The sequence below is a fragment of the Canis lupus genome, chromosome 13 (assembly GCF_048164855.1).
Source record: "Canis lupus baileyi chromosome 13, mCanLup2.hap1, whole genome shotgun sequence".
Taxonomy (NCBI): Eukaryota; Metazoa; Chordata; class Mammalia; order Carnivora; family Canidae; genus Canis; species Canis lupus.
In genome coordinates, this window is record NC_132850.1 from 55,809,076 (window position 1) to 55,821,600 (window position 12,525).

Consider the following 12,525-nt stretch of genomic DNA (forward strand, 5'->3'; position numbering starts at 1 on the left):
ATTTATTCATGATAGACACAGAGAGAAGCAGAGACATAAGCAAAGGGAAGAGAAGCAGGCTCCATGCAGGAGCCGAAGTGGGACTCAATCCTGGGACTCCAGGATCACATCCTGAGCTGAAGGCAGACAGTCAACTGCTGAGCCACCCATGATTTTTAAAATTCAATCAATGTGTATTATATATGTTGAAGTTTTCATAAACTCTAAGTTTAGAGTAGCTATGAGATATAGGTAGTTTAAATCTTATTTCTCTCTCTGTACTTCAGTATACCTTACCTCTCTACAATTATTATACAGAGTCTGAAAATCATATGAGAAAGTAAATTGTCGAAGCTCTTTTAGACAATTACTGATCCTTTATTATGCTTTATTTTATGTTATACATATATAAAGCATGTGCATTTATGTTTAATAGATCTGTTTGTTCTTATTTCTTTCTAAAAGATGATCTATAACCTGTTCCTACTTACTTATTTGGATTTTGATTTGAAGTTTATGATTTAATTCATTTTGATCCTGTGGAAAGGTTATCAATAGTCGGTACTTTTTGAATGATTAAAAACAAGGAAGCTGAAGCCCAAAACAATGTTTGCCTTGAACACTTTTATGCATGTTCTGAGTATAGAATATAAAATTAAAATATAAAGACCAGAGCATGATGCTCATGCTAAATTTGTATATCCTAACATCCTGATTTGTGCCAGAACCCCATTTCACTTGCAGATATAAAATGTGTTAAGCTATTAAACATGTTTCTAGGTTCACATATTCTTAAAAATCTATGTCTTGACATAATTCAATTTTTACAAAGTTTTAAAATGAAAATTTTGGGGGATAGATGAAAAACAGAAGTAAAATAGCCATCTATTTAGATTTCAAAATATTTTTCTACTATAGTTAAATAAACCTAACACAAATTTTGATGTCTCATTTGACCAACTCAGATTCTCACTACAATCATGTACATGTATGCGAAGTCAAGGATAGTTTTGCTTTTTCCCTCTTACATATATACATATGTGTTATATATATACATTGTATATGTTTGATACATATGTACATATCATTTTTTATAGTTTGCTATTTGGTAAAAAGGCAAGTAGAAATATATATTTTCCATTGGTTTCTTAAATATTTTTAATGAAAGTTTATTCTACTTTTTTGAGGAATGATAATGACAATATTTAACAGTCTCACGTTTTTACAATAACATCACTTAACCAACTGGCATAATTGGCATTTGTATAAAGGTGAAGCAATTATTAGTAAAGCAATATTTGGTGAAGCAATTGTTGGTGCTAGCAAGTGCTATGGAAATTTCTGTGGAGAGTGATTAAATAGACACAAGGGTCTTTTTATACTGCCCATGGAGCTCTTTATATTTAGTGACCAAGACGTTTTGATACTGGTTGATATCCAAAGACTAAAAATATTTGTGCTGCTTATCACTGAAACTCTTTTTTATTCTGGTGCTGAATATATTCTTTCAAGTAGCAGTAAACACACACAGGCACACAATTTTTTTTTTTTTCAGGACTATAGAGTTAACATCTTCTTGAGACAGAAATGGAATGATCCCAGGCTGAAGCTCCCTAGTGATTTTCGGGGCTCAGATGCATTGACGGTGGATCCCACAATGTACAAATGTCTGTGGAAACCGGACTTATTTTTTGCAAATGAAAAAAGTGCCAATTTTCATGATGTGACCCAGGAAAATATCCTTCTCTTTATTTTTCGTGATGGAGATGTTCTTGTCAGCATGAGGTACTTTTTAATATTTTTGTACACATATATGTATATATTTTAAGTCAGTATATCACAGTGAAACAGATTAAGAGGCTTCTAAGACCTCTGTTTCTTCTTTCAGGTTATCTATTACTCTTTCGTGCCCTTTGGACTTGACCTTGTTTCCCATGGATACACAACGTTGCAAGATGCAGCTGGAAAGCTGTATGTAAATAAGACCCTAAGTTGACTAGCAATAAAAATGCTTAAAATCTCTAGGCAGTACATTCTACTAATATCTTAGATAACAATGGTAAAACTAATGCTTTTGGTTACAAATAGCCATTAGAGCAATTTATTTAGGAACATGATATAGTTATTCTTTTGCTGTAATAGTTACTAAGGTAAACATTTACTTTCAGCTTGTGTAGGTATACTCTTCTAACTTACCCAAATTGCCATCTTCATTTGAGTTGGTAATAGAAGTCAGGTAAGGGAGAGAACAATATCTTAATACCTCTTCTGCTGTTAAAGCCACATGTTCAGAACAGAAAATATGAAAACATTGAAAAACAGTCCCTAAATCCTAGCAAGTAGCCATTTGCTGTGGATGTCTAAAAAAATATTTTTTTGCAGAGTTAGAATCTTTGTGTTTCATATATTTTTCAGTTTATGAAAGATACACCTTATTAAGGTATGAGGTATATTAATTGAAATGATCATTAAAATGGTTTATCTTTAATTGATAAATATATCAATGACTTTGTTGTGATGCTTCTCTTTTGAAAAAAAAGGTAGGACATAAAACTTGTAAAACTAACACTAATATAAGGAATCCTTAGCCTGAATACCTATAGACTATGACCTGTTTCAGCAAAAAAGTAAAAAATAGTAGCCTTGTCAAATATCTTATATATACTTGCTAGGTAACAGGCTTTAAAGTGACTTTGTGGTTATCTGTTGTTTTTTTAAAGAGAAAAATGTACTGAAGCTAGAGGCTAAATTTGAGCAATCTCTACTGCTAAGTATAAAATGAGATTTTGCAGATGTTTATATGTATATATGTATATTTTTGTGCATGTGTTGTATGTATTTATTGCCATGTGTCAATATGTATTTGTGTAAAAAATTCCAACTGAGTATTTATATTCAAATCTATTGCCAGATGCACTGGAGTACTGCTTTGAAAAATCCATGTACTTTAGAGTTGAATAGTAGGCCACTACATGCTATAAAACCCTATAGGATCCCTGCATTGTAGCCATATTACCTAAACCCAAAACGTGTGCTTCAGCATTTAGTATTAATGTCCACTTGAGGGACTGTTTTACTGCTCTCCTGTGGCAGTGCACCTCCTTTAGAGAAGTTTGTAGTTATTTCTTCAAAAATAAAAGTGATTTCATGCTTAAGTTGTTTTTTTTTTATTTTTTTCTTAATTTCCAGGTAGCATATTGTATACTTGTGAGTGAATATACTCTGAATATATTCTGAAAGCTAGTATGATTTATTTATTATTTTTTATTGACAACAGTTCAGAAATATGACAGCAAAATGTGCTACTATATGTGACATGGTGAAATTGTAACTATTTGCAATATGCTAATTGTTTTAGCTTGTTCTTTCTTTAAGCCAATTATCTGTAAATTTATGCTGATGTCTTCCTTGATAGCCATAATTTTATCTCTTTACATTTTTTACAAAGATTTCATAGAAGAATGGCCTGTTATCTTACCATTTCTATGTTTAGTAATTTGATTATTAACATATTAAATACTAATAATTATATTTCAAACTAATATTTTTATTTTTATTTTTTTTTGTTTATAGTTGGCTACACAACTGATGATTTACGATTTATCTGGCAGTCAGGGGATCCTGTTCAGTTAGAAAAAATTGCCTTGCCTCAGTTTGATATTAAAAAGGAAGATATCGAATATGGTAACTGTACAAAATACTATAAAGGCACTGGTAAGTAATATTCTTCAAATTTAACAAAACTAGTCCTATTTCAAAGATTCATTTTTAATTTTAATATATTCTAGGAACAAGTTAGGAGAAAAGTAGTTAAAAATTAGTTCAATATTTATAAATAGTTTATCTTTGCGTTCAGATATTTAAATCTTAATGTAAAATTACATTTACTAAAGTTCTTAAAAATGTTTATTACTACATAGTTTTGTCTTTCTTTATGTAATTCTAGACAAGAGATTTTCAATTTTTATTTTAGTAATATGAACTCTCCCAGGCTATGGTTTCCTTAGGTGTTGCCAAGAAACTCTGCTTCTGACAAGATTCAGTTTGGGGCCAAGTATTATGGATTTGATCAGTGTATCCGTATACACTTGTCTCTTGTCTTTTAGGCAGGTTTTAGATGTTGGTTGACGCATATTCTTAGTTTTACAAAGCATTGATCTTTATGCTGAGCAGGAAGCAGGAAGCGAGGGGAATAACTGGGCATCAGTAAATATTCCCTGTATAGTATTGTTGGCCTAGGTTATGGAACGACTAACTGTGAAAGCACAACAAATTAACCTCACTCATTACATTATCTCAAGCTTTGCAGAAATGAAAATATAATACTAATCAATACTTCAATATGATTCATATGCAACATTTGAGTCACAACTGATAGTTATAGTTATTGAGGGTTTTATATATTAAATGTAATGTTTTTCCCTTAGTAATATACATAAAAGGCTGATTGCATTTTGCTCATTACATTCAAACTAATAGTCATTTCAACTTGTAAATTACACGATTCTAATTTTCTGTGAGAAAGTAAACAAAGATATGATAAAGATGCTAAGAAATAGATACAATTAGGAGTGCCTGTGTGGCTCAGGTGGTTAAGCGCCTGATACTTGATTTTGGCTAGGGTTGTGAGATCAAGCCAGTGTAGGGCTCTGCCCTCAGCAGGGAGTCTGCTTGAGACTCTCTGCCCTACCCCTAGGGTGCTCTTCTGGGCCCACCCTCTCTCTGGAATACATAAAGAAATCTTTAATAAAAGAAAAATAGATATGATTTAGCTTTAAAATTATTGCAACATTTATGTTGGCTTACAAAAATAAAAGTATATTGTAATTGTATAGAATTCAGGAAGATCAGATATTTGAGCTTATAATGCCATCATAACATCATCAAAGGTAAAATATAGTATTTAAAAAGGCAGAGTTGGGTAGACCGGGTGGCTCAGCGATTTAGCACTGCCTTTAGCCCAGGGTGTGATCCTGGAGACCCAGGATCGAGTCCCATGTCGGGCTCCCTGCATGGAGCCTGCCCCCCGCCCTTTCTCTCTCTCTCTGTGTGTGTGTGTGTGTTTCACGAATAAATAAATAAAATCTTTAAAAAATGAAAATAAATAAATAAAAAAGGCAGAGTGAACGTTTGCATATTTACAGTGCTACAATAAAATACAGCACTTAGGTACCTTGGGGATAAAGTTAGTTTAAACACCTGTTGTCGCTGACCTTCACGTATAACTTAATGGATTATATAGCATTTACATAGAAAAAATTCCTTCTCTCATAGATCTTACATTAGAACAAGAGAGATAATAAGCACATACAGTGCTAAAATAATTTATAAGGGTTTTTAAAAGGAAAACCTGAGAGATCTTAAAAATTTGGCCATCAAAGAACTCAAGAAGTCATAGATACATACACTTTTCGATATGGAAGTGATCTTACGGACATTTCTGAGCCATTTCCTTTTTGTAAGACACAAAACGCTGAGGAGCCAGGTGACCAAGGGACTTACTGAATGTTAGAGGCGAATCAGTGTCAGCCTCTGCACTAAGCACAAAGTACTCTTTTTCTATGTACTCACTCAAATTGAAGAAATGGAACAGTGTTTATAAACTTTTACAGGTCACCTAGTAATGAAAAAATTAAGCTGGAAAGCCAAGAAAAATCTTTTTGGAATTCTTGCATAGAAGCACATATTTAGTAGATGGCTTTTGGAATTCTTGCTGTATGTCAGGCATTATTTTAAGAGCTCTGCAGGAATTCTATATTTTAATCCTCACAACAGTCCTATGAATTCAGTACTTATATTTTCCCTACTTTACATGTTGGGATGATAAAGCAAAGACACTTACCCAAGGGACCTAAGTGATGCACTGGAATAGTGAGCCTGACGTTGCTATACTGTCTGTAGTGAGTCTGTTAAACTTTGCAAATAGTTATCCACATCTAGATTATATGCTTAACATTCCAAAATGAATAGTCTCTAAATTGTTTCGAGAAATTTGAAATGACCCCATTGAAGTTTTAAACTTCGTGTAAAGATGAAAGCAAAACTAGCCATTTTATTTCTGATTTTATGAAATAGCATAAAATTACAAGATAGCATTGAAAATTCTGGGGATGTTTATTTTTTCATCGTTAAACCTTGTATCTGGATGTCTCCATTTGCCATAGAGCAAGGAATAAAGGAGACATCCCTGCCCTTTTATAGATCTATATTGTAATGTGATACACACGCAAACGAAATACACAATTCATTTTATTTCTGAGAAGACAAGATGTGCTATGTTAGAGTATCTGAGAGATTACTCAAGATTATAAGAAGTAAAGTTTCTGTGTATTTTTTGAGTTATAAATAAGTCACTCATCTCTCATTAGCTATAAAAAATAATAAAAGAACTATGTCTTACATAATAATAATAATGGTCATTTACTGTGTTTTAGTAAGCATGCTTTATCTGTGTTTCCATGAGCCATCATATGAATACGTAAAACATATTTTAATCCTTGGATAATATTTAGAAATGTATTTAGAAATATAGAACCTTTTAAATATATGAATGCTTAGTAACTGAAAAAGATATAGACAGCAACATTTATAAAATGATGGACAATATTTTCTTTAACTTGTACAGAAATTATCAGAAATAATGATTTGGCTTTAACTTTATTAAAAATTGCAGTTTTTAAATAATTATAGATTTTACAAAGGTGGGGAGAGATATATAGGAAAACAAGTATACAAAAATACTTAAATTGCAAGCCTAAGTGAATAATAATGAAATAAAACCTCACAGGAAATAGAAAGTAAATTGAATTTGCCAATGAACATTTATATCAATTAGCTGCCCACCTGCCTCTCATAAATGTAACAGTACTAGGAAAAGATCAAAAAAGATCAAGAAATGTTTCTCATAAAAGTTTATGGAGCAAATCACTATAATACCATGTATTTTATTGCCAAATTCATCCCAGTCCTGGGAAGCTCCCCTAGTGGGTGCCTTCATAAAAGGAGGGGGTGGCAACTGGCCTCAGAGTACAGGGCTCCTGGTACGTAGGCTGTCATTATACATGGTGGGATGGAATGCAAAAATTCATTTCAGAGCAAGCAACTCTATCGTACGTTGTTGTAATATTTATGATAATTTAAGTCACCTAAAAATATGCAGTGAGCACATACATGCTGTTCTCTCTGTCACAGGCACCAGTAAACATGACATGAACTTGAGTCAGCGATATTGTTGCAAAGCCAGGTACTTCAGAACCACTTTTAGGAAATAGTATGAGCCTCTTAATTGCAGAACATTGGACTCAGAAAAGATTATATTTTGGAATTTTTGCACATGATTGCTAGTTAGAAACATACGTTTTTGTTTGTCCAGGCAGGAAGTTGAGATGAGTGGTAGGAAGAGAAAAGGGAGGGGATTTTCACTGTTTGACCTCTTGTATCTTTTTAAAACCTATCCACAACTTAATTAAATTGCCTAGTTTTAATGAAATTAAATTTTTAAAAAAGACAAGCATGCTGCATTGTCATTTTTTGTTTGTTTTTTTTCTGATATAATTTGGAAACATTTGACATAATTAGAAGTCACTTCATTTCCAGTCAGCTCTTTATTTGTGTTACATATTAGCCCTCATATCTTACGATCTTTCAGAAGTGGCAGTGATTATAATTCACACTGGGAAAAGATTAGGTTTCTGATCTAAGTTATTTTATATGAGGATGTGAATAGCTATTATTTTATTTAATATTTTTTAAAACCCTCTTGTGTGCCAATACCACCAGAGGTACCATTGTTGAGTGAATTCAAAGATCATTCTGGTGCTGGAAGGGTGTATATTCTTCCTAACTAGGAAAATTAGATATTACCTTTAAAATATAAAATAGCAAAAAGTAATATTGTCCTTTCCCCATAATTATTTCACTTATTCATTCATTTATTTCAGCATTTTAAAATAATGACATTTAAGCTGAACACAAATGGAGATATTTTAACTTTCTGTTATTTTCATGTAACTTTGCTTTTTTGAATGGTAAATGACATTTCTATCAAAATTAAGCACTTTAGGCATTATATATTATATTGAAGTTGCTAACTGAAAGGCCTGACACATTTTTTTTAAATGTCTCAAACATCTAGCAGCGTCTCTTCTATACCAATGCTAGAAGATTATTTTGTCACTTCTTTTGTTTCCCAAGTCAGCAAAAGCCATTGTGAGGCTGCCCATAATTTGTGATTAATTAGGGAGGCTAGTTGGTGTCATGGCATCTCTAGAATTATTTTGGAAGGCGATTTCTGCATTTGTCTCAGCTTCTGAAAATGAAGTCCTTTCCCTCCTAAAGCAAGTTTGAGGTGCCGGAATGGAGGAACGGAGAGAATTGAGAGGAATGTCAGATATTTGCCCTTTATACTCTTTTATAGATATAGATTGAAAACACTTATTTCTTAAGCTTGCTAAGATTTACTTCCAATATGCTTAATTTTTTAAGGTTTAAATATGCATGGGAGTCTTTGTAGACTGCTATGCTTTCTAGATAAGAAGTGGGAAATGTAGCTGAAAAATTATACTGACAATACATAGTCGTGGAATGTCTCTTTTTAGACTTATTCCACTTTGATTTACTGCTCCCTATATGACGCCTTTAGATCAATTGCTCTGAGGGTACCCATGGGTAATGAAAAGTTTAAGTTCATTGCAAATTCTCTGAACAAAGACTTAAAAGCTGAGACACTGACATAGTGGAGCAGCATGTGGTATCTATTTCTCAATGTCATAATAAAGTTGTGAAAGGTCAGGTGAGACGGGTCCCATAATGTCAACCTTTTACACGAAATAAATTATATATTTATAGAAAAAAAGTCTTTTTGTGGACTTTACTTTGTGAAACTACATCAAATAGAAGTGACTTACAATGTACAGGTACACTGTTGATTTTTATAGTTGGGCGTAGGTGAGTCCCTCATATTTCTAACATGTTTGTTTCTGAAAGGGTACTACACGTGTGTGGAAGTCATCTTCACCCTGAGAAGACAGGTTGGGTTTTACATGATGGGTGTTTATGCCCCAACCCTACTGATAGTGGTTCTCTCCTGGCTGTCCTTCTGGATCAACCCGGATGCAAGTGCTGCCAGAGTGCCCCTGGGTAAAGTATTCTGTGTTTCTCTCTCATGTCAGGAACATGTTATGTCCTTACATAACTAACCATATAATCAACTATTTTTAAAACAGACTTTTAGAATTGATGGGAACCTTTTCCTTGTCTTTTTTTTTTTTAATACTTCCTTTAAAACCTGACATTGAACTAGATTTTCTTAACGTTTATGCACTCAATAACTAAGTTTTTTTTTATTTTCATATCTTTGGCTGTTGTAAACATTTAATCTGTCCTATTTTGATTTTCATGAAATAATTATTACTAAGTAATTTTCACAGATAACTGAAGTCCGAAATCCCCAATAGTCCCAAACTTAAACACAAAACTATTTTGATGGGAATCTTTCTAAAAAATATTGTATACTATCTCATACTCTTCACCAAGGAATATATGGTACAATATATCTTTTTAAACATGACTTCATGTCATTTTCTCAAACATTAATTATTGTGACCTTTATCATCAAGGAGGAGCGAGGGAGAAGAGCTGGTTATCCATGCTGTCCCATTTGTTACTTTTAATACTGTCACACAGAAACAACATCAGCCAGTCTTGAAAATTGTGTCTTCACAGGAGTGAAAAAGTCTTTGCTTCATGAAATAATCTCAAGAGCTCTTCTAATGAGTCAAATGAATAAACTTAAAAATAAGGACATGGTTAAAACAAATTTTGATTGTTTAGAGTGTTTTAAAATGTTTAATTACCATGTTGTATGTGTCTGTATGTGAGTGTGTTTTCTGAATATCACCTGGAACTTATATAGGTAAGGCTGTGGAATATCTGACCTTTTAGTGACTGATTGGTTGCAGCATTTATTTTTTATTTCCATTGAAAAGTCCCTGTACAAATCTCCCTCCTGACATGTTGGGAGAATTAAATGAAATGCAGATTTTAAAGAGTAGGAAACCAGGAAAGGGCAATGAAAATGACAGTTTTACCTGGATAAGAAATTTGATGGTTTATATTTAATAAGAGCCACAGAGACTAAATCTATATCTTAATTATCAGAAACGTGGGAAATTTCATCCTAATGTTTATGTATCTGGAATGAAGACAATGACAACCCATTAACTCCTTTAGAAGGTGAAAATTAACTATGTAGTATATTGTGCTGAGAATAAAACACCTAAAAACTAGATCTGTATTCTTAGACTTGTCAAAAAATATCATGCATTTCCCCCAAATAGTTATTTTTTTGCTTATTAGAAATATTGTACTCTTATGCAGTGATATAAATTGAAACGTCAGGCTTACAAGAGTACTCTGGAGACATTTCAATCCCCGACATGTTTTTGAAGGATTTTTCTCTGTAAATCCCCATCTATTATAGGACTTCTGATATGAAATCTCTGAACTGTCCACTTAGCATCCAGTAGTACTGTTGTATCAAGCAAAGTGTTTAATGGTTGAAAGCCAGCCCCTTCAGTTAAATCTGGATTTAATTCCTGTTCTCTGCTTACTAGTTGTAAGCAATTTAAACAACAAGCAGATCTAACTTCTTTAAACACACTTTGTTGAAATGTCAATAGAGATGAAAAAATACTCAAGGGTTACTTGGAAGATTGAAAATGAGTGGAAAGTGCTTATTACAAATTCAGGAGTTAATAATACACCTCATTTATACAGTACTTTATAATTTATAAAGCATTTTTACACATTTGATTCATTTGGCAAGTATTAATTGTGTGCCAGCTACATACTAAGCAATATTCAAGAAGATGGGCATACAGTTAACAAAGTAAATAGCTAATAGATAGTTAATAAAATAAATAAAACTACTGAACCTCAATGAGGGTATTTTCTCTTAGGAAGAGACACCAAATAAATATATATGTAATATGTAAGATAGTGACATATAACTTCCAGGCATAGAACAAATAAGCCATGGAGGTGAGAAGTATGACATAGAGAATATAGTCATTAATATTGTAATAATAGCATATGATGACAGATGATGCTACACTTAATCATGGTGAGCACTGAACAATGTCAGCTAGATGTGATATTGGATAAAAATGTAATGTACGTGAAGAAATGAATCACTGCGGATATCTAGGAAAGAATGAGCCAGAATAATAATCAAGGCCAGCATTCCTGAGGCAGGAGCATGCATGGAGTATTTTGGGGATACCAAGGCCAATGTACCTGGAGCAAAATGAGTAAAAGGGTGATAAGTGGATGAGGTCAGAAAGACAACAATGGTGAGGAGACCATGTAACATCTCCTGGGTCATTCTGATGATTTCGGCTTTTATGCTAAGTGAAATGGGAAGCCCTTGAGAGCTTTTGGACATGATTTGCTTTAAATTTTAACAGATTCTCCTTGCCTGCTTTGTTTAGAACCCACTAACAGGGGACTTGAGTGGAAGCAAGGAAAGCAGCTTGGGAGCTATTTTAATAATCCAGGTGAAGCAATCATGGTATGTGGCAGGGCGTAGAGATGCTCATAAGTAGATGATGGATATGGTAGAGATCAAGAGATTTGTAGATGTGTTGTATATAGGATTTAAGAAAGTAGACTCAAAGCTGACTTCAAGAACCTTTTTTGGCTGAGAAGCTGGGAAGATGAAGCTGCCTATAAATTATATGGGAAAATCTGAGTGTAAAGTAGGTTTGAGAAGGTGGGCAGACCAGAAGTTTCCTTTTAGACATGTTAAATCTGAGATGTCTTTTAGGTCGGGTTATCAGATAGTTGGATACGCAAGTCTGGGGTTTCTCGGAGAGATCAAGGCTGGAGGGAAAAATTTCAGAATTGTCAGGATATCGATGATCTTTAAAGTGATGAGCCTGGAGTGCAGGTAGAGAAGACATCTAAGAGTTCAACCCTTGAGACTGAAAAGATGAGTAACAACCAGTATGGCATATTTTTGGGGAGCCAAAAAGAAGAAGCTGTTCTAAGTGAAGGAAGTGATCAGTCAAGCTGCTTGTAAATCAAGTAAGTTTGGGGCTAAATATTGTCATTGGACTCAGCAACCTGGGGAAGTCACTGGTGTTCATGATAAGGACCATTTCCGTAGAGTAAGGACAAGAGGAAAGCTTGGTTGGAGTGACTTCAAGAGGGAACAGGAGGGGAGGAACTATTGGTATCCAGTATAAACAACCCATTGGAGATTGTTAACTGTAAAAAAGAAAAAGAGAATAGGGAAATAGCTGGGGTGGAGATACAAGTTGAGAGGGTTTCTTGTTTTTGTTTTTAAGGTGGACAGAGTCTTAGTATGTTCATTTTCAATGGAAAACAACTAATAACAAAGGAAAAAATAAGAAATGGAAGAAGTACAGGAGCAGAGTCCTTAAGAAGTGAGAGGGGATGAGTTCTGGGAGACAGATTGGCCTTTGCGAGGACAAAGTGGATTTGTTCCAGGGATCAGCAAACTCCTGTAGAAAGCCTGATAGTAAA

The 12,525-nt window shown here is 33.5% G+C and overlaps 1 protein-coding gene across 3 annotated transcripts in view; it reads left to right on the forward strand.

Annotated features, from left to right (window-relative positions):
• Nucleotides 1-12,525, forward strand: part of GLRB (glycine receptor beta) — a 93,075-nt gene that overhangs the window by 57,771 nt on the left and 22,779 nt on the right. For all 3 annotated transcript variants that reach the window (XM_072773763.1, XM_072773765.1, XM_072773764.1), the window contains 4 exons: nucleotides 1,535-1,764; nucleotides 1,868-1,950; nucleotides 3,553-3,693; nucleotides 8,965-9,117. In XM_072773763.1, the coding sequence (XP_072629864.1) occupies nucleotides 1,535-1,764; nucleotides 1,868-1,950; nucleotides 3,553-3,693; nucleotides 8,965-9,117 (607 nt within the window). The remainder of the gene's footprint in view (nucleotides 1-1,534; nucleotides 1,765-1,867; nucleotides 1,951-3,552; nucleotides 3,694-8,964; nucleotides 9,118-12,525) is intronic.